The sequence below is a fragment of the Podarcis melisellensis genome (genome assembly GCF_964234715.1).
Source record: "Podarcis melisellensis genome assembly, chromosome: 7".
Lineage (NCBI taxonomy): Eukaryota > Metazoa > Chordata > Lepidosauria > Squamata > Lacertidae > Podarcis > Podarcis melisellensis.
The window spans coordinates 19,967,454-19,994,916 of NC_138539.1; the positions used below are offsets into that span (position 1 = coordinate 19,967,454).

At 38.0% G+C, this 27,463-nt stretch overlaps 1 protein-coding gene across 2 annotated transcripts in view; it reads right to left on the bottom strand.

Annotated features, from left to right (window-relative positions):
- EMC2 (ER membrane protein complex subunit 2) overlaps positions 1–27,463 on the bottom strand; it is a 40,109-nt gene that overhangs the window by 2,057 nt on the left and 10,589 nt on the right. For both annotated transcript variants that reach the window (XM_081918991.1, XM_081918992.1), the window contains exons 3-10: positions 25,455–25,519; positions 20,360–20,445; positions 18,236–18,293; positions 10,649–10,734; positions 10,446–10,505; positions 6,182–6,263; positions 5,465–5,575; positions 3,286–3,390 (exon numbers count right to left, since the gene is read on the bottom strand). In XM_081918991.1, coding sequence (XP_081775117.1) covers positions 3,286–3,390; positions 5,465–5,575; positions 6,182–6,263; positions 10,446–10,505; positions 10,649–10,734; positions 18,236–18,293; positions 20,360–20,445; positions 25,455–25,519 — 653 coding nt within the window. The remainder of the gene's footprint in view (positions 1–3,285; positions 3,391–5,464; positions 5,576–6,181; positions 6,264–10,445; positions 10,506–10,648; positions 10,735–18,235; positions 18,294–20,359; positions 20,446–25,454; positions 25,520–27,463) is intronic.

The window sequence follows — 27,463 nt, forward strand, 5'->3', positions numbered from 1 at the left end:
GAGAGATCTTGGCACCTGTGGTGGTTTTACATGCAACCAACTAAATGTCCTACAGTCTGCTGTTTATTTATACGGGCAAACGTATGGCTGTAGCAGTGATAAATGGGTGGACTATTCCATCCAAACTTCCAGGGACAAACCCCGGTGGGAAATATGCTGTGTGTTAACAGGGCATACGTACAAATGGCCACGTGCAATGACACTCCTGAATAGCTCTAATACTTTTCAAAGGATTTGCACAGGAGAACAGCCGAGTAGATTGTACCTACAATGAGCTAGCTCCAGCACTTTCTTCATTATTTGCAGAAGATTTACCAGCTAATGATACATTCTACTAAGAATTATTCAGGTCGATGTAAACAGGAATTGTGCTAAGATTTTCACGTTCCATTCACTTCAGACAGCTTTTGCTCTTAAAAATTAACCTGGTTTTTTTAATTTTTAAGTAATTAATTAATTAGTAGGCTTATGTCAAAGAAGTTCCTAACTGGTAATTTGGTCCAAACCATGTATTGCAACATATATACCCTTCCTTTGTAGGTGTAATTTCTTTTCAAGGGCTTGCCAGTATCTAAATTTTTTTTTCATGACCTATTCTCAAACTAACATTAACATCTAAACACCCAATAAATTTCCAGTTTAATGCTTTTTTTCTTCTTCAAGTACCATGGCTGTCCTGCATACGAGATTTCCTGATTTATGATGTGTTCCTTTTCTCTCATAATTAACGCAATTTAGCAAATGTCTCATGACCCGATGACAAAATTTTGTAGTAAGACAGGTAATATTCCAGCTGGAACAAGACGGAAGAATTGTTAACCTGCCTTTGACCCCCTTGGACCATATTCAAAGATTAAGTAATCTTAACCCCAAATCTTAGAAGACTGAAGGTGAAAAATGGGGCCAGGTGTGTGTGTGTGTGTGTGTGTGTGTGTGTGTGTGTAGATAGCCCCAACCATATATTTACAGAGGTTTAACTGCTTAAGAAACTGATTATAGAAAAATCTCAAAGACCTTGTGCTTGATTTGAAAACTGCTTAAGGAATAGGGAGCTCAAAATAATTAGTACGATGCCTATTCTGTTTTAGGGACACTTAGGACAGCTCTGACATAAGACTGTAACAGGAGGAAAGGCCCTTGTTAACTTGAAAAATGGCTTCCTTTAATGACATTGGCATAGGCTTCAAGTTAGAACAAACAAAGCCCAATGGTGTCACAATCAATAAAAGCCTAGTTGGACATCTAAATCACTTCGAATTCTAGTTTATGACCAATTATTTTGTGTACTCCAGCATTAGGCACCAATTCAGCTGATGACAAAGCTTTTACTTCCCCGTCTCTCTGAAATCATGATTAAATTTTCTGTCCCAAATGGTTTGTAACAGAATCACCTCACCGCTAATAAACAACATGTGGATGCCTAACACTAGAGAATTTAGTCATGTGTCCAAAAGCATTTATCAGTGAAATTACTGAGTGGATCATATTAAGGGCTTAAAAAAAAACCACTTAACGTTAATCAAACTTGCACCTCTCTGCTAAAATGCTTCCATTACAGACACAATAAACTAATTGAAGGAATAGGAACCTACATTTTGCTTTGATGTTAAGCACACAGAACACAAGCGAGGATTCTTCAGTTTTAGTGATTTAGATATATTGCAGTTTATGTCATTAGTTCACAACTAATTAGTGCAGTTATTTTAAGGGCCCCAAACAGTTAAGACAAGCTGATTCTTTCCCCTTAAATCCCATAGTGGCCACACTACAATGTTTAAAACATTATTATTATTATTATTATTATTATTATTATTATTATTATTATTTGTATTAGGGGTGTATCCACCCTTATCCAACCCACTTGGAGCTGCATGTTCTAAGTACATGTGGCCCAAAGTGGGTGTGGTGATCCCACACTCTTTCATTAACATGCCCCTCCTAAGCTGATCCACACAACTAGATCAACAGGGAGGTGGCAACCAGCATCCCCATTAGGGCACTGGGCTCTCTACTCACCTCTGCACTGTGTCTACTTGATTTTATTTTCCTTTTTCCTGCAGCTGCCAAAATGGATGGGTTTGGGGTTTTTTTGAGGGAGGGGAGAGAATTGCTTGGGAGATTGGACCAGGCCCCTGAACTAGGGACTAGATACCTTTGCCATACAGAATACGAGTCTCCTTAAAAGAATCATTTGGCATGTTCATTTTTTTTTCATTTGTAAGATAGCAACCTTTAGTAGAATAGTACTTATTGAGAACAGATTCACTCAATGTGAAGAAAGCCACCTACCAATTTTTCAGCCCTTTTGCTTCAGGCTCTTCAGTAGTTTCAGTGCAAATATAGAAACAGACCAAACCATACAATAAGCACAGCTCAACCAGGATTTGGTCTTTATTCAGTAAAGATTCTTATAGTACATTTTGCCCGAGTAGGGTGTTAATTTGAGATTTTGGCCAACTTCTAATCTACGTAATTGTATCTTGCATACTGAAATTCCCCTTGCAGTTTTCAGCTAGATATGGTATTTGTCACTTTTCTGCTAAAATACAGCTGAAGTATGCAGTACATCACAAACATATGAAGTCACAAAGAAGTTCTGACATTTGTTTTAAATACATTTTAGTTATGTAAAATGTGAACTGTTCTGGTAAGTATCAACTGAGAGAGGGGCCAATTTGCAATTATTTTGATCCAGCTCCAACATAACTATGGAATTGGACCATAAGTTTACCAAAAAAAGAGAAATAAATAAAATACAAGCAGTGTTTTCAGATTTACACTGATCTTTGGAGATAAATTATATATACCATCAATTTAACAGAATCAGAGGAACAGTTCAAAACATCTCAAGACTGATTAAAGCTAAGCAATTAAATCCGACCAAATATCCCATAAATAATAGCTTCTTTTATCAAACTAATTTTTTAAAATTAAAATAAGCTAAGTTACTGGCTTTCCAGTCAAACTGCAATGGTGCAATATGGTAATGTTGCCATAGTTGAGCAGACACTTAAATTTATGCACAAGGATTCCTTCAGACTATACACTCAAAGGTTAGACAACTTTTGCAATATATTCATATCCTCTAAAAAAGATGAAAAACAAAATAAAAATCCTTTTGTCCTAATGTTATTTTATTCTCTGAAATCTTCATGGCCTCTTTATGACTTTATCCCACACTCCTGCCTCCCCAATTCCAGTTGCCTACCACAGAGGCAAACAAGGTGAAAAGGTCTATTGTAACATGGTGCACGAAGCATATCAGAGTTTTAACACAGTACTCACCTGGTAAGCTCTATTTATTTGGTTTGCTGCCCAACCAGCGTACTTCATATTATCTTTTTTCATTTTTGCACTTGCCTTGGAATTGGAAGCAATATGGCTGGCAGACTAGAAAGAAGACAAAAAAACAAATCAGCAACAGAATCTTGCAAAATAAACCTGAATATTGAATACACATGGAACATGATAAAACAGTGCAACAGGAAAAATGTGAGCATAGGTATTAACACAAAACACATTAAAGCAAAAACTACAATATATCTTAAGTTAATGGTTTTTGATAACAAGCAAGTAAGAAATTGGACATTGTGGTTCTGCTAGTCTCTCTTTTGTTCCAAGGTAGGCACGGCAGTGAACTTTTAATATCTCTGCAAACAGCAGTTCCCTGTGCTACTTGGCAAACCACTTTTGAGAGACAGGGCAATGTCTAAATCAGTTTGTATATTGCATAGGGACATGCTGTTCAAAGACAAACTCAAACGTTCATGATGCATTCACAAGCCCTGAGTTGCGTCTAAAGCAGCTCTCTGGATTCCAGCCATACCCTTAACAATTCAGAAAACTTGGAAGCAAAACTTCTAAAACCGAAGGCCTGAATGTGCATGAATATCATGCTATTTAAGTTACAAGTTCTAAAACACAAATGTATGAACTTCAAAAGAAGATTTGCTGTTAACATGCACAAAGCAGGAATGATCTCGTTTCCAGAAAATGCGAACATTTAGGACGGCACATCCTGACTGCTAGTTCTATGGAAATTGTTATTTGATCTGGCAGCATTACAGAACCTCAAATCTTGTCAACAGGTAGTAAAAGCAAGCAGCACCACAGACCTTGAGAGGGAAAAGGTTTCATCTGCAGTTTTATAAGATAAGTCAATATTTGATCCTCTATGCTGACAGCAATAAAAAAATGTTTTAATCGTTAAGTAGCCCTATTCTTATAAATTCCACAGCACTGCTGTTTAAGTAACATTAGAAGGAATTTGTAGCACTATTATAAAAAGCGTGTAAGCTGGAAATCAGCACTTCAAATACCGAGAATCCTTTACTTAATGCCTTTTTTATATATAAGAAAGCTTTGTCACTACAGCAGCTGTATGCACATCGTATGTTCTTAGCTCAACAAAACAAGAATACAAATGGTGGTTCACGCCAGAGTGCATTTGGTGATAAACTTAGTTCTTTAAGTTGAATGCAAAAAAGAGGGCCCCCTGCCCCGGAAAAAAGGCTTGAGGTTTGTCCAATTATAGTCCTGCCTTTATCTCCCAAGAACCTATCGTCAAGAAGGGAACCTCAGTACTGTTGCTTCTCTGTGGTAATGAGTTCTCATGCCCAGTTCCCTAACAGGACATTCAGAAGGAGGAGGAGAAGGGAGGATCATATATCCTAGCTCCCATTCTTGACATGCAAGTAGAGCAGCAAACCACATGAGAAGCTTGACTCATAACAAGTGAAAACAATGTGTGTGGCTCTTGCAATGTAAGAGCATGAATGGAAATGTACAGTACTTGGGCATAGAATGAAACAGATCTGTGCACTTATGATGTGATAGTTTAAGGACAGTTTTCTTGCACAGAAAGTATATCTGCATAGGAAGGCATCATGTACACTGCAGAGAATAAGTCTCAGTGTATCAGAACTCTTGAAGGTACCAAAATAAAGCCAGAAGAAAAAGGACGGAGGAGGTGGTGGAAGTACTTTGGCGTGCACATACTCAGAACTTTCCATGCAGTAAAATGAGGCGTGTTTACACTAAGAGTAAAAAAAACTTCACAAGTCTCTCTCTCTCTAATGGATCAGTTTTAAGATCCTATTGAAAATTTGCAAGAAGCTATAGAACAAGTTAATTAGTAGGAATTTTTAGTTACCTTAATGCTTCAGCTAAATACTTTTGTACTGTACTTGAAATAGAATTGCTAAATTAAATGATTTAATACTTCAATGACACTAAGATGTGCTTGCCTATAATGATAGGAAGAAAAAAGTTGCTTTATTTGTTGGTGTTATATAAAGTTTGCTAAGGCTAGGAAGAAACAAGCCAAACCCGACTTATGCATCACACCTGACATCACACTTGCACCAAGGAGCATGGCATGTTTTTCCTGTCTCAACCCCACTTGCAAAGCTTTAAAAATCAAATTAATTATTTGGGGGGAGGGATTAAATGCCTTCATACTCACCATATAAAGTCCAAATAATGCTCTCATGTTTCTGTTGTTCAGCTTCAACGCCTGTGCAAAATATTTTCTTGAGAGCTCAAGGTTTTCAAGCCCTCCTTGGGTATATTTAACCTGTTTCAAATGCAAGAATGATGAGCATGTTTAATTTAACATTATGAAAAGTTGTTCCACTTATAATAAATCCCAGAAATGGAAATGTGAGCTTTTCCTTTGAGAGTGAAAAGAGTACCAGACTAATGCAGCTTGAAGAATGGAGTTAAAATGTGTAAGGGGTATTTGATGCTTAACTAAACTATTAAAAAAACAAGTTGGCAATTACAGTGGTACCTTGGTTTGCAATTGCTTTGGATTACAACTATTTTGGATTACAACCACATCAAAACCGGAAGTGCGTGTCCCTTTTTTTGGATTACAACCAATTGGGGGGGGGCACACGGGCGAAAGCACGCCTTGGCTTACAACCTGTTTTGGTTTACAACCGGACCTCCAAAACAGATTATGGTTGTAAACCAAGGTACCACTGTAGTGGAAAACAAAACATCTCAGTACAACAGTCCGCTAACCAAATATGAGGATGCAAGCCAGCGGTACAAAAAAAGAATGCAATAGAAGCCGTGGGAGACAACAAGTGGGCAGACTGCAGGGACAACATGCCTTGCCAACTGGCCGCTGAGCAAAGACAACTGCTAGCTACCCAGACTGTCCTGAAATACTCACCTCTGCAAATTGCTGGCAATATAAGTGGTTGTGGGGGTTAGTCATCATGAGTTCCTCCAAGCAAAAGGCTGCCTTTGCATAACTGAAGAACAAAACCAGAAAATCACACCATTATTATTATTATTATTAGTAGTAGTAGTAGTAGTAGTAGTACTAGTACTATCACCACTAGTGCAGTTACAGGAGCACAGCAATACAGTGGTACCTCAGGTTAAGTACTTAATTCGTTCCAGAGGTCTGTTCTTAACCTGAAACTGTTCTTAACCTGAAGCACCACTTTAGCTAATGGGGCCTCCTGCTGTCGCCGCGCCACCAGAGCACGATTTCTGTTCTCATCCTGAAGCAAAGTTCTTAACCCAAGATACTATTTCTGGGTTAGCGGAGTCTGTAACCTGAAGCGTATGTAACCCGAGGTTCCACTGTAGTGAAGTTTTTATACTCAAAGTTTTCTTCTTCATACAGAAGAGAAAGCAAAAGCACAGGTAGTGCAGTTTATGCTTTACACTCTTCTGATATTAATATGCAAAGAGGGACTCACAAACCTCACTCACAAGCAAGACACATAGCTCCAGGGCCCATCTGAGGCTCATTATCCCACGATATATGAGCTTTACCAGTTCCACTCTACACACTACAGCAGAAGAGGAGAAAATACTCCTGAAACTTGTTCGCACTTCTACTCTCTTCACCTCCCCCCTGCTATGCAACACTTGAACCTACTATGTGTGGGACATTTTTCTTCTCATGACCATGCCTTCCAACATATAGGGCCATGTGGAGAAACGTGAGTATAATAATATGTGAGTAAAATAGTTTTATTATTTGTACCCAGGAAAGTGTCTGGGCGGAAATTGCTGAAATGTCCGGGAAAACCTGGATGTATGGCAATGCATATCAGAATTGTAGGTTTTGGCGAATTCCCTTAAAAATAGCTCAGAAACTTAATTTTGCAATAAAAAATAAAAAACAAGCCCAACAACTTTTGTGTCCAGATTTTCACATTTTGAAATATGGCAACCCTATTTGTACCCCATCCATCTAGCTGAAACTAGGCTGAAGCTGAAACAACAACAATACCCTGCCCATCTGGCTGGGCTTCCCCAGCCACTCCGGGCAGCTTCTAACAAAATATTAAAATACAGTAATCCATCAAACATTAAAAGCTTCCCTAAAGTATTGCTAAACATTTTCACCAGAGCAGCTAAGATCAGTACCCTTCATTCCCATTAGCCTTTGTTAAGGCAGAAGGTAAAAATGCACACTCAAGACACTATTGCACATTACTGAAGCAAATGCAAGCCCCAAACCCACACTCTGCTAATTAGTTATTATATTTCTAGTTATCTTTCAAACAATGGTTCCTATAGCAGCCTACATAAAACTGAAGAATTAAAAACCTTCAAATTTGATGCCAAAATTCAAAATGATTACAAGAGCAAGCAGCAGTCAGGCTTACAAAGGCAAAGATAAGCATCAAAGGATGGAACAGAAAAGCACCACCTTTATTCTTAAAAGCAGGACCTCAGACTGGCCTTCAAAAACTCATTTAAAAGCAGAGCCACCACACAAAAAGCCTTGCTGTTTACTGAAGACAGCCTGATATCAGACACCACCACGGTCTCTTGGTCTGGTAGATTGATTTGAAGCATGGATAGCCAACATTGTGCATTCTAGATTTTGCTGGACTAGAACCCCATCACTTCATTTGACAGACCCTGGACAATCTCCCACTGAGGAGGATGAGGTAAATACAAGTGGGAGGTGTTTTTTAAAATACTCAGGTCCTAAGCTATAGGACTGGGAGCAAGTGCAGCTTGTAAATCACTAGCATATGATCAAACAGGCCACGTTAAGAGTCTTGCAGCCCTAGTTTGGATCAGCTGCATTTTCCAGATTGTTTTCAAAGCCGACCTACATACAAAGTATTGCAATTGTCTATGGACATTAGCCAAAACCTTTGCTCATGCAGCCCACATCCTCTGACACCCAGAAATTCTATATTCTTAGCAACAGGTGAGTCACTAGTGCATTACAGATTTGCCCTTGGCACATTCTCTGCTGTTAGAAGGACGCACTAACCAAGATCATTTAAAGACAAAGGGTGGCATTCAAATCAGTTTTATCCACAGTAGACCCGCTGGAGTTAATGAACATGATATAGGTCCACTAATTTCAACAGCTCTACTCTTGAGTAAAACTAAGCTGAACGCTACCCAATCAAGCATGACGCTAGGTGCGGCTGAACCCATTTAAAACCAATTATCTTAGGCACGCTTTATTCTTTGCTAAACTGTAGCTTTTCTGTGCAGAACATTTAGAAGCAAGGCTTGGTAATTACAGGAGAAAACAGCACTTTCTATGAGATGGGAAGTATGTGTTCATATTATTTGCTTTTTAACAGCGGTGGGAACCTGCAGTCCATGGGCAGAAAGCGAAAAAAGTGGGGGGTGGGGCGGGGCACAATGCAAAACAGAAGGAAGTGTCAGAAAGAGAAATAATAATTGGTTCTGGCCTTGGCCACACTGCCAGTATGCAGCCGAAGAGATTATGGCCAAGCGAATGTGGCCCTCAACAGAAAAAAAGCTGCCCACCTCTGGTTTATTGTCATAAGTATTTATAATTTACCAAAACAGTATTTTGGATAGAAGTAAAGTGAGTTTTAATATAAATAAAAAATTTAATGTGCTTGCATTAATAAGTTCTTATTTCATTATTATTTTTTAAGTCACCTCTAATTTTATCCCCTCTGCCTTTCCCCCCTGATGTTTACAAACTTTGAAAATGTGTGTGTGTGTGCACATTAGCCTTTTTTTCTATGCGGGCTTTAGTACAGGAAAGCTTCTGCCACAATAAAATTATTACTCTTTAAGGTTGTCTAAGAGTCTGATGTTCGAGCTGTAAGCAAACTAATATTAATTCCATACATTTTGCTGACTCTTAATTAAATAGTAAAAGTGGCATCCTACTTGATCCTCAGTTGACTTACTGAAATCAATTAGTGACTTTATTTTAACCTCTCCTAGCTGACCCTTTAATTCTGCCACTGATCTATCAATTTTTTCCTCTATTTTATCAAGTTTATTGTCTAAATTTTTTTCAGTATCTTTTATGTCTTTCCTAATTTCCACCAGGATTTCTGCAATATCTAGTTTAAATTCCTCCTGTTTTGAGTTCCTTCTATCTGTTGGGGTGGCTACTGCCCCTTTCTTTCCTGCCATTTTGTCGTCAATTCAAAGTCGCTCTGAAATCAATTAGTGACTTAATTGCCTATTGATTTCCATGGGTCTTCTCTGAGTATGACTTAAATTGAGAACACAAAGTTTATTATAGTACTAAACATTGCACAAAAATATCAGGATGTTTGTTGCAGGACAATTTCTTGACACACATTGGAAATCTGAACACTAAAATTATCTATTAAATTCAATTGTCAAATAGGTCACGTTATTTCTACTGTGAGAAACAGCTGTTTTTTGAAACCCAATGGAATGGCTGCCTTTTCTCCTGAGAATCTCATTATTTGTCTATTCTCTGAAAAGGAAGGAAGGAAATATCGTAGTACAATTTAGACCTGGGCTGAAAAAATAAAGACGGAAGAAAACCACAATTATTTGCCATGGAATGAAGGTCAGAATTAATGCCATGATATTAGAAAACTTGAACTAAGGCTTTGAGCTAATCCACTCACACTGGGATTTCCTCTTGTCACTAAAGCAATAAAAAGCTAACAAAAACATTAAATATCCAATAAGAAAGTTCGTCCAACACTCAACATTCTTGACTGCATGGTGTCTTTTACCCAGGAGAGCAAATACCCATTTTAAACTTGCAGATTGTGAAGAAAGCACTAGAGTAGACTTTCAAACCATATCATTAGTATGATTCTTCAAAGAAGAAAATGCCTAAACCTTACATGCAGTTCATGCATGCCACTCCTTAAATCTAGAGCATAAAACAATTTAAGTAATGTTGCTAATCTGTCGGCCCTAGCTGTCTGTAGCTGTTCCCTCCCCCCCCCCCCGACAGTTTCACCTACTAGGTGAAATTTATTCCCATCACTATCAAAACAAACACAAAAACAATTTTCTGTCATTTAAATAAAAAAGAAAATAAAGGGACCTGGCAGCCACAAAAGGCTACTTAGGATATTGCTTATCCTACTAAAATGAAATTGTTTATTTTCCAACAGATGCCTTAGTTACTAGTTTCTTCCTTATACATAAAAAAAACACACCCTTAGTTTTAGGCTTCGCAAATAACTTACTCATGTTCATTGATGTAAAGTTCTGCGAGTTCATGCCAGGCTTCTTGGTCACCAACAAATCTAAAAACAAAACAAAACATGGAGAATTCTGCAAAATGAACAGCAGGGAAGAAAAAGTAGTAAATCAAATGTAAATTCCATTTTAATTAAAAAAGATTTATCAGAATAGCAAAACACAATACGTATTCTTATAAAACACTCACTGTTCCAGATACTCATTCAACTCTCGGATGGCTTCTGCATTTTTCCCCTGGGCTTTTCGAATGGCAATCTTACGCTTTCTTGCTGCCTGTGGGTTGACATTAACAGAGGATTATGTGCTCATAATTCCCTGGGTTTTTGTGAAGCAGGCAATTTGACTGTGCAAATTATTATCTCAATGCCGGAGGAATTCCACTGCAGAGCAACTGCTCAGCTGGAGTTTATAAATATACCCTATGACATCCTGCTGAGAGATTTAAAAACTTCTTGCTGTCACATTGCTTAGGTTTTACTTTTCATGTGAAAACTGTATGGAATCATTTCAGCCAAATAAGTGACTGTCCAGATTCTGATAATTACAACACAGCAGGGGATGCTAATCTTTATGCAGTCCAAGGTCTGCCATCCTATCAGTTCTTGTGCTGTGTCTCAGGGATAGCCAGGAACTGAGGACATTTCACTACAATTTCCCCCAGGTTTGAAAAAAAATATTATATTTAAAGTAGCATTACATAACTAAATAGACGTCTTGGTTTGCTGAAGCTGCCTCTGCATGGTGCGAATGACAACAATGCTGTACAAAGGTTTTCTGACAGTACACAAAATTTTGTAACATTTCAGTTTCCCTAACACAACTATTTCACCTTCAAGTTACCGGGCAGCTATTTCATCAAATTAACAACTTCATAATAGGGAAACAAAGAGTCACACCCTAAAACTTTAGTCTGGGAACATAAGCCATCAGGCAAATTACTGAGCCAACTGATCCAGCTTTTAAAAAACTGACTTCACTTACAGCCGCAGAGCTGACAGTTCATTACCATGAGAGGGGTTCTTTCTTTCCACCTCTGAATGCCATTCCTTCAGAAACACACAAGGAGGGCCTCCTCAAATGGTTTGGAATCAGACTTTCCAGCGGCTGCTGCTCTATTTGTAAACCACAGAATTCCCACACAACAGAAGCCATTCAGACCCCTAAGCCCTCCTGCTAAGGGAAACCTTATATCCTTTTCTAGAGCACATGTATAAACTGATCATTATCTTGCACGAACTCCTAGCTGACATTTGATCACATCAGAGGACTACAAAGTTTGGTCGAGAGTGTGTAATACCAGGTTCTAAGGTCACCTGTATCATGCAGTAGATGGAATTCCTTGCTCTACAACCAAGCAACTTTCGTGAACTCCAGGAATTTTAATTGTTCAATACCCCGCTTCTTTCAGCAGTCTCAATCCCCTCAAAAATAAATTTTTAAAAAACACCCCTTCAAAAAATGTTTTGAGTAGTGAAACACTACTGCTATATATCAATATATTAAAGTTATATTATCTATTTGCATTAGATAGTGATATATTAAGTTACATTGTCTATAATAAAAGTCCATGTTATGTTCTTATTGAAGGGGCTTTTCTTTGAAACTTTGTGAAATTCTGAACTTGATAGATCTTCTGTTGTTATAACTTAAAATACCTTTCTGTGCTTGGCCAACTGACTTGCATATCGTCAGTTTGAAGAGACTCCACAGTAATCAGGCTTACACCCCCCTAAATATGTGAAGCCGTTCATCTCCTTCAACAATCCAAGTCAGATCATAGCCCCAAACATCTAGAGCCCTGACTGCTTATAGGTATAGTGCCAGAAACAGACATAAAATGGTTTGTGCCCCATCCTATTATACTACCCACCATCCCTAATGGAAGAATGGATACCCTCTAGTTGTAAAAACATGGAATTGACTGGCAGGTTTAGAGAATCAAAGCTATTTCATACACTGCAATTTCCAAAATAAAAACTAACTGCTGTATCGAAAAAGCCATAACTATTCTCGCTCTCTCCCTCCCTACACACACAAACACGCATAAAAGGTCTGATGTGAACTACAGTTCAGTATTCTTTGCACAATCCATACTTAAAAGAGAAAGCACAACCTACTGTTCCTATATTATGGGACATACAAACTGGCAGCATTCAGACATCACAATAAATCACAGTTAACAGTTGGTCATTCACGAGCCAATCACACCCACTTTACTCCTCCCCACTAATGCTGGGAAGAAACAAACTATAATCCCTTGCTTAGTGTTATGTCTGAACCTATAGCCAAGGTTTGTTCTTGGCTTACTGATGGTGGTTTGAAGAACAGGCTTTTTATCCTATTCCAGTAGTATAATGAATTTAGCTAAAACTGTTTGGAATACTTAAGATGATATTTAGGTGATGCAATTTACTTAGCAGACTTGCTCCAACCTCGACTGTCTATAGTCTTTTCAAGCAAAGTCGGTATTGTTTAACTCAAGCTTCACATAAATTTTTAAAACCTGCAGAAATTCTTGTGGAGATCAAACCTGTCTATCTTGTAATCATTCCAACAGAAACTATTATTTCTGTCCTACTATGTATTCCATTACCTGTTGCATTAAATGTAGAACAATATATATTTTAAAAATAACCAGAAACAGGAAACCCATTCATCTCTAATTGTATGACAACTGATTCATGGAACTGCCACCAGCGGAAAAGTATTCAGATAGTATTCTTCACTAGGTGGGTAGGAAAGTGAGAAAATGATTCACTTCAATAAGCTAGAATGTGTCTGTAAAAGTATTTGGAATTCATCTCAAAACAAGAGATTCTTGAGAACTAGTCTGACATACAAGAGGATTCCCCCCGCCCCCGCTTTTCATTAAAAATGTACTTCAGGACCTGGTCAAAATGTGTCTGCAACCAGATCCGTTTTGCTTGACCGTGCAGAACTGGTGACATAGAATTTCCCCCTATCCATTTCCCAGCATTCAGAACAAAACCCTACAGAGATTACTGGCTGGCTCTGTAAAGCCATCATTCTTAATGGAAAGATATAGGTCATCTTAAAGGAACACTTATGCTATAATTAGTATCAAATGAGCCAAGGTGCTTTAGTATATCCCATATTTCTTTATTAAACAATGAACCATTCCAAACTATTCCTTTAAAAAAGGCCAATAATCCCCAATTTGGCTCAAGAACTAATCCTCCATTTGTCATGATTCTTTTTTTAAAAAAAATAGCATTAAGTAGACTCAAAGTGAAGTGAGGATTTGAACATGTGTCAACTTCTGCATTTGATTAACAAGAGAAACTGACACTAAATTTGGAACGAGCTTTTACCAGGAGGGGATTCTGAAGGTGATGACTTTCATGAGAAAGAACTCTGCAACATTTTAGATTGAATTTAAAAGAAAAAACACACAAAACAAAGCAGGAAATATGTAAACCTGTAATCCTTAACATTGCTCGTAACATTGCTTTTTAAAGTGAAGATTAAGTTATTTCTCCAAAGATGGAACACTGGATTCCTCTGGATCTCTGTAATGTTAAGGAAGATACCATTATGGTGGGGTGAGGAATTTTTTCTACTTTGGACTCAATAGTTTCATGGCAAACCTCCAGGAGCCGTGTATTAAAAATAAGTGTTGCCAAAGGAAGAAAGCTCCTTGGCATGGAACACAGATCACACATGTACTTGTATGCATGATGATGGCATAGTAGCTCATAAAATCAAAGAGCCCAACTCCAGTGTAAAGCAGTACCACGGCACATCACAGCCACTGTTGGCGTCACTGCACTGGTGGTTCTGGACAGGTCAGTAAAAGTACATTTGCTTGACATTAATGGTGACAGGGTAGAGATCCCCTCCTGATCACTTGTATCTTTATGCTGTGAACCGCCCTGAGATCTTTGGATAAATGTCTTAATACAGACATTGACCATTTTAGGCTTATTGGAATAATTTTTGTTATACAATTTGGACAATATTTTCGTGTTCAGCACCCACTGACCAGTATCTGTCCTGTGACCAACATTTGAAATAAAAAGCAAGTAGGTTCACCAAAGGAACATCAAAAAGCAATAGCTGAAACAGTCAGGCTACATTTTAACATACTCAGAATACAATACTGAAGTTTAATATGCATGTACATCTGAATCTAACACATATTTGATTCTGGACTTTTTAAAGATTATCATACTTACTCCCTATTATTTGCAAAGTCCCAAACTATGAAATAACATACTTGCTTCATACATTAATGCCATTAATTAAGAAAGGGAGGAGTCTTAGTTTTATCATATATATATATGCCCAGAACATTGGAGGCTATACACCACACCCCCTCAACAGTATTTATAGGAACTCAAACACTGAGATCCTGCTCTGTTCCAGTAACAAGAAGCCGAAAGCACCAGCCTGAAGATGACGAGTGAGACCTCGTCGAAACGTCGCCTAGACACCCCAACTTTTACACGGGAAGACACCCGAGGACACCAAAACCTGCATATATATATATATATATATATATATATATATATCATCTGTCCTCCTTGCTTTGTGAGAAAAACAAAGCAAAGAACATTTTGAAAGAGTATGATCTCCTTTTACTCAGAATCTTTATTATGCCTTAATTATAAAAATATATTATACAAGTGCTTCTTCTTTATATGTTAACTGTTCCAAAAACAAATATGTAAAGCAATGAATTTGCAGAACACTGGAGAGCACAACTGAGACCTGAATACTTCTCAATTTACTAAAATTATTAGCATGTCAGAAAACCAGTGTTAAGCATAAAAAACCCTGAAACACAGCAGTATATGTAACGCAGTGCTAGGACTTCCACGTTTTGCTATAGTAATTGTTGTTGCTTATATTTGTTAAACGTTTAAAAACAAAATTATATCTCAATTTCATATAGTAAATAAACATTTTAAAGGATTATCACCTCCTTTTTGTTGATCCATGCATTATGATGGGTACACAATATTGAAAGATTTTCTCTAACTGAAATGACTGGAACTTTTTAGGGAGGTAGGAAGCAATGAGTCGTTTCCAGAAGTTTAAAATCCCTAAGACCAGGAGATATGGGAAACCAAATGCTGCACTCATTTCCTCTCACTCAGTCAGTTTCTCCTGATATGATTGACTTTCAGAACCCAACTTCATCTGCTTTTTTCCAGTAACTCAGGATCACTTTTTGGAGAACGCTCTTGGTGAAGGGAATTTTCAAACTGGAAATCTAAAAGACGCACATCAAGAGCTTGGAGGAAGAGATGAATTCCTTTCCAAGGATTCAACTGGCTGAAGCTAATGGAGTATAACAGAACCTGGACATACATAAGACATATTGCTCACAACTGTTTTTTCACCACACGTCAAGGCTACATGGTCCTTGCCTAGCACCTGAACTATGACTTTCAAGTGCCTCATTTTTAATTTAGGGTTTTAAATGACCCTTTCATATTAATTTAGAAACTGAAGTCTTTAACAAATGTTAAAATGTTTGCTCCCATCTTCATTTCATAGCTGTAGAATGCAATAATGACTGGCGCTAGGATGCACTTTTCTATTACATAACCTAGTTTACAACTCTCTGTACCCTAATGGAAAAAGCTGTTGGATATTAAAGTTGTTTTTAATCCTTGTGCAGCCCCTATCTTTCCTGTTTCAAACTGTCAGCTCCTGCAATGCATGATTTTTACATGACTTATGTGAACAAAAGTCTATGTTTCACTTGCCAAACAAGAGAAAATGTTTAATATATCTAAGCAACTCCATGTGTCAGCACACCAGAAGAGACTGCTTTAAGCTCAAGTTAGTGCCAAGACAAACTCAGCAATAGTTTCAGTTTAAAACCATGAAGCATTTATTTTCCTACAGCAGCCATATGTGCACATGGAAATAATTAACAGGTAGATGACATATAAACAACTCCAATACCTGACAATTTATCAAAACTTTCTACTTAACATTCATTATTTAGAATACAAAAATCAAACTAGCCAGTACCTAAATAACAGGAATTTCCTCAATATTGTACAAATTTTAAGAAGGGTAATCAGATGTTCTAATATTTCAATATGTAATAGTACTCTTTTCAGAATTACTGTCTGGCAAATTTAGGATGCTTTTGGAAACAGTAAGAGAGGATTCATAGTCAGCAGAAATAATATAAAAGTACAAAGATGGGCGTGAAATGAACAGTGTCATTTTAAAAATGTTTCCAGAAGGCATTATATCTTATTGTTTATTGGAGGCTTCATTGTCCATTAGATATCTGTCACAACACATAGTATGAAAAAAATAATTTTCTACAAGCTTGTAGCCAGCATGTGAATGCATTTCCATATTACCTATCTCCCTGGACTATTAAAAAATCATGTTCTCCATACAAAGCAACTGGCATAACGCATGAATTCAAATTAAACAATATTTTCAACTGGCCCCAATATGACAACTACTCATATTAAGAATGCACTGAATGGAGTTTTGCTTTTCATCAAAATTACTACTTTTGGTTCACCATGTTCAGCTGGACTTGTTTTAAAAAGGCTACAAAACTGTCTGCAATTTGGACCATTTATTTTCAGCTAACAAAATTATTTAGATCCATTTTTTTTCCCTCCCAAACCAATAAAGATTTTTAAGACCAATGCTCCATGAGTAAAGTTCCAATCAACCCACTGTTTTTAATTTACAGCTGCTTCCCTGTCTCAACTCAGAAAGGGGGAAAATATGATTAAATAAAACTCACATTTAAACCTCCAATCTAGTAATAGGAAAGCATGATTCCAACCTTTCAAACAATAACTGGCCCTATAAAGTTGTCTCTTCATTTACAGCTAATCCAAGAACATGGAAATTAAGCCTCCAATCAAAGTTACCGACTTTCAGTGCTAAAATTTTCCAGGAAACATTTTACAGTTAACATGGACAGGTAAAATGAGCATGAGTACACATTCTATCATCTTCATTAGCAGGACTAGCCCTAAAAGCTAAAAATAAATACATACTTTACCTTGTCTTCTCTAATCCACTTATAAAATGGAAGGCTATGACTATTTATATTAAACTGAAGGCTGGGCCCATTTAAATTAAACTGAACAAGAAAATTAGTCAGATAGATTCCTGAGAACAAAGGATTGGAGCCAAAGGTGTCCTTCCATGAACAAACAGAAAGGAGACAATGTTCATCGATTCACCTTCCTCACTATAAACCCATGTACTACCTCTCATGCTGTTTTTGAGTGTTCTCCAGTCATTTAGTCCAGACTATGGTGGGGAGGTAGGAAGGGCAGTGAGAATTATCTCTCCTCCATTTCACTCACCTCTGCTGAATACTGCTGGATGAAAGGCCCTTCTGAGATTGGAAGGGCATCTCTAGATTCAGGCCAGATTTTCAGTTATTTGCCATGTAAATTGAAACTGTTTTAATCTCTGACTGGGAAGCACGACAACACTTTTTCTACTTGTTTCAGCAAACTGTGCAGATCTACTTCACTTCCCTCTCACACAAAAAATAACAATTCAAAATTGCAAACTGGAAACTTCAAAAGAGTTGAAAAATAATACACTGAACTGTTGTTGTTCTTTAATTTGCCTTCTGAAATGTGCTACATATATTGGTATAGGTGAGAAACATTGATATAAACTCAGTACACTATCAAAGAAATATATTAAATTCAGATCTTTCCCACTTCAAAAATTTTAACCCAGGAAGTTCAACAGTACTGGCAGGAAGTATGCAACTCAAATGTCATTTATCTGTTCAACTTACAGTATTAGTTGAATCTTCTTGTAAAATCCTGTCATATAGCTGGATTGCATCATCATACCTGTTATAAGGCACAAACAAAATATTTGCAGCTTAATTCATCAGAGCTCTAGGAACTCCATATAGAGCCTAGCACCCCAACCCAGCAAAAGACGCACAGGGACACAACTGGTGCACACCAGGTTCCATTAAACTGAATGGAAATATATTCAAGATTCAAAACTCACCCCTCTGCATGTGCGAATCATTGCACGTGATTCAACCTGGATGGTAAACTCTGTTCAACACCTTACTTCATTGTGTTCAAATTTGGTTGTACTTTTCAATGTGTTTTCTGTATTGTTTGTGATTACTTTTGTTATATTTATAATTATGTAAATCCTTTCATGCTGTAAACTGCCTTCAGCATGGTTTTTAACTATGGGAAGGCAGGATACAACTAAAATGATAATGATGATGTAACCCCATGGGTGGGTTTGTTTATTGTTTTCCATTACTGAAAAACTGTTCTAAGCTCTCTTGATCATTTGATTTCAAAGTAATGGGCTATGAATCTTAAAAATAAATAAAAATATACTTTTATCATCAGCTTTACTTTCTGGCCAAGACAACAAAGACAAGAGCTTCAAGATTCTGGATCACACAAAGGATCCACTCAGTCAGTACTATATACTCTGATTAGCAGTCACTCTGCAAAATTTAGAAAGCCCTTCTCACAAAGATGGCAATAATTTAAACTGAAACTTTGGGTGGAATTCAATATAGTGATAAGACGACTGGGGAGGAGAGCTAAGAAAGCCCTGTTACACTCATGGGAGTCCTTGCTCTGGTTTCTGCTAGCAGAACAAATAAGTTGATTCTGGCCCACTCTGTCCCTGAAGCATGGCTTCTCTTCTTCATCACCAGAATATTCTCTCTTGTACCGATAATCTCTTCAAAGAACAGCCTTGAAACATATGTCACATTTTCAAATGCTTTCCCTTGCCATATTCCAGACCCAGTATTAAAGACAACACTGGGGCAAGGGGAACTCCAGCTTGCAGAAAAGCAGGCAGCCATGTCAAATGCTTAGATTCTATTTTACCTCCAGTACATAAAATTTACATTTCCTGATGGGAATGCTACCTGATGCCTTGTGGGACATCTTTGGGAGAAGAAAAGCCTAAAGAGTAAACCCTACACAAATCGGGAGTGGAGTCCCTAAGACGGTTGGGTGGCATCTTGTATGGCCTGCTTCCATCAACTCCTGCAGCCAAGTTGGAGCCAAATGTATTGCTTGCTTTCCTTTGGAAAACATAAACGAAGCCAAGAAAAGAGTCTTGTTGTCCGGGCAGCCCAGGACCTCCATACACACTGCCCAGGCTTGCACCCCCCAGAGAGGTAACTGCGGTGCTGCGAAAGTAGCAAAAACAATGTGAGAGGCAGCAGTTACTGCTATCTGCAGCCACAGCAGGCGCTGTGATTTTCCAGCAACTTGACTTCGCTCCCAGAGATGCCCTCTATGGTTTCTCAGGCCAGACAGATGCCAACAACAATTAAAAAATGACTTTAAGAGGTCTCAACTTCTCTCACACACCCCACCTTTATCAAGCTTGTGTTTCTCACACATACCACTGTCATCGCCAGAAACATTTTAATGAATTTTGTGGCCCAAATCTGGGCAGCAGATTTAAAATTCTGAGGACCTGTTTATGATTATAACTATGTGGAGCTAAGAGTCCCTTTAGTGTCCCATTTATTTCACTATCAGAAATGTCTGCTTCCAACCTTTTCTCTAAAATCTAAAGTAGAGAGACTTATTTAGAAAGAATCCCCAATATTCCAAATCTACACTGGAGTAGATCAAATTATCTTATGAAGAAGGAACACCACTGAAAGAAAGTGACTGTGTTATTGTAGTCTAAGGTAGTTAATACATTTTAGAAAATATGTACAGCAATTTTTAAAAGTATCTTATGTAACAACTATATCAAATTCTCTAAAATATTTCCATGCTAAAGTTTATTTGTATACAAGTGACAATCCTATCTCCATGTGCACAGAATTTACTCCCTTCACAGAAATGTTGATTGTGGCAGATTTTTTTTAAATGCAGTGTCTGGAAAAGATTTTTTTAAATTTAGTTACCTCTCCATGGCTTCAAATCTCATGCCTGTTAACCGCTTAACTCTATGGCTCCCAGGGAATTGCCGTCTTAGCTCTTGAAGACAAAACTGTATTTTTAAGAATAACACAAAGAAAAGGGGGGAGGTAAAAAACACAGTTTTCTTTCAAGTTGGAAACCAAAATCTGAGTGATGTTTATTTGAGAACAGTAACTGAGAAGCTCATTTGGCAGCAGTCTCGCTTAACACAACACTAAAGTACCATATCAACACTTCTTCAGCAATGTTTTGAGAGATACCAGGACACATAGACAGAACCCAGGTTTCATGCTACAAAAATATCCTGTAGTCAGTTTAAAAAAAAAAAGACACCCCACTCCCAAACAACCCTACAATTTATAAACAAGGTAATTCTTTTGAGCTTCAACCACATAATGCAATTTGCACTCCTGTGGAGAGTTATGCAATTCAGATAAGTTAAGCCCTTAATTGACTAAATCTACAACCTAGAAAGTGACTTTTGAACAGTTTATTACTGTTTTGAACAGTGATGAAGCAATCATGATGTATCAAAGGAAGGTGATAGAAGGCAATAGCCAATAAAGGTTAACAAGAACGTGTATCAAAATTTTAGTAATAACAAAGAAGGAAGTGTTCCTTGCAAATCAACTCTAGGGGTAGCAATTGTGATACTCTGTTTAATGTTGGAACTCCCAACTCCTATCAGCCCCAGCCAACACAGCAAATGGTCAGTGATGAAGGGAAGCGAAGTCCAACAACATCTAGAAGGTGTCATGTTGGATATTCCCCTCTAGCTTATTGTCCCCTTTGGTATACATTTTGTGTCAATGCTCTAAAATGGGCACATTCGAGTATTCTAAGAAGCATGGTTTCAGACCCTGCACAAATTGTATTTAACTAAGGTAGCCCAAACTCAGGACAGACTTTCCTACTTTCCCCCCTTCTATTCTATTTTCTCATAAGGGGGAGGGCAGCCAGAAAGGAAATGAATAATAAATATTAAAGGCAACTGCAAACAAGGTCCTACTTTCACCTAAGGCAAAGAAAATGGAGACACTATCTTTTCACACACAAGTATTGCAGGTGGCTGTCCCAAGCAGCCGTGAATTTGACCTCATGGTGTGCTCTTTTCCCACTGTCTATCAAACGAAGGATCTTTATTTGTGAACTACAGTCATGCATGGAGGGAGAGATACTGCAACAAGCTATGAACAGCCATTATGTGGTAGAAACAGTCCTAAAAACTACGATGAATAGCAAATAGAAATTGCAAAACACTTCATCTGGAACCAATGGCACCTATTTTTTCATAACAGAAGCCTCACATTTGTTGAGTTTCATAGTCAGGAAGTTAAGAGTGCAAACCCCATTCTGGTATCAGGTGCCTGCAGCTGTGGCAAAAGATTAGTCAGAATTATGGCTATTTTGAATGTCCTTTCAACTAAGTATGTGGAACAATAAAAATCATAAGTTTTCATTAAGACTTTAAACTTCTCAGTGTGGAGACCAAATAGTCACAGTGCTTGCATCATGCTGTGTTTCTTATAGGACACTTTGGGGCCAGAAGTTCAAACTTAAAACTACTGCAGCAATTATTAGCGTGTTTTTTTAAAAAAAAACAGGTGTGAATTTGTTTGTTGGTTCCTTTAGGAAACCCTTCAGTAAAACGAAGGGAAATGTTCTTCATATCTATTTTTATTATGTGTTCTAAAAAATTCCAGATAACTTCATTACTACCACCATGTTAAAACATGATAATCATCAGCACAACATAGAAGTTTAATGCAACTTTCTGCCTTCAAACATTCTTGTTGATCCTGCGAAGCCACAGAGAACTAAGGATGATTTTGAAGGTACTATAACTACTTTATGCTGGCACCCTTACAGCAAAACTTTCTAGGCTGCATCCTCACACATCTTGATTTATAAGAGCAACCAGGTTTGGGTCGGCTGGCTGATTGGGTCCTGGGGTTTGCAATTCGCTGTGAGCTGCATGTTAAAGAAGAATTTGAGCAATCATTCTTGGAGGAGGGCCCACTAGACCAAGACAACTGTGCCAAATACCAACTAGTTACCAATATGCCTTTTTGTGATAAGGTGCTCCAGTGGATGGTGGTCACACAACTCTAAGGCCTCTTGGATGAAGCAAGTTATTTAGATATGATTTCATGTTAGGGTTTGGTACAACACTACCTTTGGCAACCGTTATTCCAGGTGAGAGTGCACAACATGCAACCATGTTGATTCCCCTGGCCTTCTCAGAAGCCTTTGATACCAGTAACCATGGTATCCCCTCTGGATGAACCAACTGGGGTCAGAACTGGAGGAATTGCACTGCAGGCTTCTGTCCCTATCTTGACAATCAGTTCCAGAAGTTGGTACCCAAAATATTATTACTCTTATCCATAGTATAAGATCACACTATGGTGATCCACAAGACTCCATTTTGTGCTGATACTATCAAAAGAAGATGCTGAGTGAGGTGTCATCAGTATTTATCTATTTTATCATATCCAGATGAAGCTGCAGATGTGCTAAATTACTGCCTGCAATCATCAATGGACCAGTTGGGGGACAATAAGCTGAAACTGCAGTGGGGGGGGGGAGTGATGCTCATTCTGGGGTTACACTATCCCTAAAAGATCAGATTCATAGTTTGGGTGCTATTAAACCTGGTGGCATTACTTGGAAGCCAAAGTGCCCTTTGTGGCTTGAAGTCAACTGAGTTGTATCCCACGCTGACCCACTATTGATGGATGGCTCCTTGATCCAGCAGAGGACTCCAGCAGCAGAACACGGAGAGTGAGGCTTCCCCAACCACTGTGCCCTTGAGGAGTGTGTGAGAGAGAATGGGACCTGCAAGGATTATGGTGAGTATGTGAAAATCGCCAGAGTCCCAACTGGATCAAACAGCCTTCCATCATGGACAGACCCACTGCCCCTGAAGCAATCAGAGACTGTTTGATTTGGTTCATTTCTAGGTTCTAATTACAAGAAGACCAACTACTTTTGATTTAGAAAGCTATTTTACTTTATTAAACTGTGAGTTTCAAAGAAAATTAAACCTACTTCTTTTACTATCACCTCAGGCCATCTTGAACTCAGTTTACATATACACAAAAACACTGTCCTAGTTTATTTGAAATATTTCAAAAGTGGTTTCCACTGAAGACAGAAAGGATATGAGTGCATGGGTGAAGTGATGCAATACAAAAGGGTCCCCCTTCTAAAAAACCCCTTTATGTTGTAAAACATGCTTATCATTCTCCACATCTTGCTCTATATACAGCTTGTAGGACAGAGTTTGGTTGAAAATTAGGAAACTCTTAACAGTAAGAGTTTTATGGCAGTAGAACCATACCTAGGGAATGGGCTCTATCCCACCATAAGTCTTCAAGCAAAGGTTGGATAGCTAGGTTGCTCTAGCTCTGGATTTCTCTCATCAAGGAAGGAGTGAAACAGATGGCTTACAAGCCCCTTCCAACTCCATGATTTTATCATGGCTTTCTTTTTATTGGGTGATACTGGCAAGATCTCCTGAACGAACAGTGATGTTAACTGCATCTCACTTTCTACAAACCCAGTCATATTTGAGATATCAGAATGAGATATTCTAATATAATAAAATTGTTCCAAAACTGTGTTCATAAGGTATTGATAAAGAAAAACAACTCTCTTATTCTTGAAATTACAATTAGCTTAAAAATTCATAAATGATCTTTTTCTCACATTCCCTTTATACTTTTCCTTGAGCTCACATCCACTGCCAAACTAAGGAACAAACTTTCAGCAAGAAAATTCTGTATACATAATTTGAACATTTACATGGCTCTTTCACCAGAAGTTGCTGGTTAGAGAAAAAGTATCAATTTCCCTAGTTTGTAGGTCTCCTTTTTTACCAAAATGAAAAGGATTTCCACAATACAAACATTTCCGTAGCAGCTATGCAATGAAACCCACATGCAAAACATTTACTGTAGATGGCACAAAAAATCAGTAGATTGAGAGAGGTACCTTTCAATCATTTGAAAAGTTGACATACACTGAGATTCTGTATCAACATTTTCTTTACAATATAGCAGCTAACATATTATTTTGGCACCAAGTACTGTAGCTGTAAATATTTTTAGTCCTTTTGAAAGACCTGTGATAATTATAAGCAAAATATTGGTGTAGGCATTATTTCATTTAAGGTTCTACAAGCCTCCGGGTCTACACAATAAAAAAAAAATCTCATTATTAGTTTTCCCACAATGCTTGTGTTCATGCTAGCCTCACTGAAGGACCTAAACTGCAATAGTTTAGCAGTATAAAATGGAAGCTAGATTTGTCATGAAGGAACATGACAGTTGTTAGTTGTTTCTTAAAAATAAATAGGAAAAATATGCACTCCAGCACTGAAGAGGACGAGTGCACAGAATTAAAATTAGCAAACTTTTAAAAGCAGCTTACTACAGAAATGCCAGGCCATAACTTAGTGGTGGGGGGGGGGAGAGAAACCTAAGGAGTAAATGGACCTGACTAATTTAAGTTCAGTAATTTCAACGTGTCTATTCTAAGTAGGATTTCATTGAATACCAGCCTATCATTCTGTTCTTAAAGACACCTCCATGCCTATGAGGAACAGTGAGAGGAGCTCTTAATCTTTGAAGAACACAAAACTTTTTAGAACTTCACAAGACAACAAAAGAATTGCAACAGAATTTTGCAGTAGAGTGCTGGACAAATGCAATACAAAATCACTGGGGGTGGGGAGAGATTGTCTAGCTCCCCAAAAGCACATTGTGCTATAAACTGACCATCTAGAACCACCTATTTGCACCTCCACAAAATTACCCGGAAAAGTTTCACATTGTGTAAATTAAAAAGGAGCTTCCTCTCACTCAAGGCAGCCTCTCCAGATTTCACCAATTCCCTCTCTTGCTGCAGCCCTCTATGTTACACACCATGCCATTCCAAAGGGTATCTCAAGCTTCAGGAGCAGCTTTTCAGGGGACATAGGGAGCCACAGGAAGGAGGAGAGAATGGGAGAATCCTTTGCGGTAAGCAGTGTTCCAAGCCATTACATTTGCAGCAGAGGTCAGCTGGACTACTTACCAGTGCCAAGTCATCCCGACTGCAGTCCAATGCAGCAATCATCACTTGCTCATATATTATCCAGACTAGAAAACACACCAAAATACATCAGTCATATGAAATGAGGTAGTATGTTTTTCAAAACACCTAAAACCAATTACATTCTTTTGTTTTTTATAGAAACATGGACCTGTCATAATTAGTGCTCAAAATTAGTATGTGCTACTCAACACTTTTAAAAGCTATAGTGTTCACTTATGCTGCGCAAGCATTTTTGTAGTGTGTTCCATACTACAATGCAATATTACTACACCAGAATAGCTATTTATGATAACAAACCAACTATGGAAATGATTCACAGCTCCCCCAATTTTAAAAAGCACTTTGGTTTGGGGGTTTAGCAGAACAACAGTTTTAGCGGACACTTTCACCAATTCTGGTGTTCTGTTCTTCTCCATTTTTTCCTTTATGTAAGGGATGGCATAAATGTTGTATTTTAGCGTTTTGTTGGAAGCCGCCCAGAGTGGCTGGGGAAACCCAGCCAGATAGGCGGGGTATAAATAATAAATTATTATTATTATTATTATTATGGCTAAACCCTGGCGTGAGAGCTGGATCAGGACCCCAAGCAATTTTTTGTAGCTCCCAGAGATATCTCCAATTTTGACAGTGGTGGCACAAAGCGGGGGGAAATGTAAAGGAGATACAGCACTATGGTGGGTACATATGTTTAAACTGAGTTTTGCATTTATGCCTGATGAGGGTGGCGAGTGAGACTGGGTGAACGGTTGTATGAATAAAGTGTATCATGTTGACTTAAGCTGTACATTATACTGTCATATAATGCTCTCTTGTAAGTGACAATGAACAATAATAAATAAAACTACCCTACTATACTGAGAGCATTTGGCATTCAAGAGGAAAGGCATGCACATGAAATAGACAAGTGTACAAATTTCTGTGATACACACATAGAATTGTTCTGTGTAAAAACTAAAGGTTTGGGAGGGTACAGATTGCCCCTCAATGAAAATCTACTTTCCCCAGACAACACAACAATCGCTCTGATTTTGGCTTTTACCACTTCAGTGAATGTGTGAATATTATGTTCTATGCCTTCTTGATTAAAATCAGATTGCCTTCTTAGAATAGAAACTACATAGCCTCTGGAAACAAAAATGGATATGACACCAGGGAACATATGGAGGATTCATTCATAGACATCATATGAACACTATTAATTAGGGAATCTACTGTTGTCAGTGATTCTCCGAAAACACAAAACGAGTGAAGTAAATATGTTTCATTTATAAAATTACTAAGTGAAAGGCGATGAAAAACAGCACACTCAACTTCCCTGTTGAGATCACTGCCCTTTCTATCACCCACAGAGTTTACATTAAACTCGGGAGACAACATATGCAGGCCTGTTTTCCTGGGCACTTCAAATTTCAAATCTCGAAACCAAGTAAGAAAGTGACTGTGCTTTGCTATTATTTGCAACTTTCAGGTGTATACTGAAGCCAGGTTTGGGGAACCTTTGGCCCTCCAGATGTTGCTAAACTACAACTCTCACCATCCTTGGCCATTGGCCATGGTTGCTAGAGCTAATGGGCATTGTAGTCCAAAAACATCTGAATGGACAGAATTTCCCCACTAAGTTGTTCTCTGAAAAAAAAATTCTAATGCTCATCGTTATGAGATATATTAGTAACATCTTATGATAACATCCCAAACTGAAAGACCTCTGATCGAGTGTTCTAAGAAATGAACCCATTTCAGAAATATTGCTCCCCTCTCTCTCTTTGTATAATGTCAGTGTTACTGAGACCAAAACTTCCTAAAATTAAATAAAGAAGGGTACACCCGTTCTGATCTTTGAGACCTTTGCCAAAAATGAACTGCTCATACTGTCTGAATTAGGTTAACTAAGTTATAGAAAGGAAAGAAAGAGAAAGTAGAATGAGCTCATTAAAAACAAATCACTGATACTTATTCCCTTCCTGCCTACATAAGAGCCTTGGTCAACT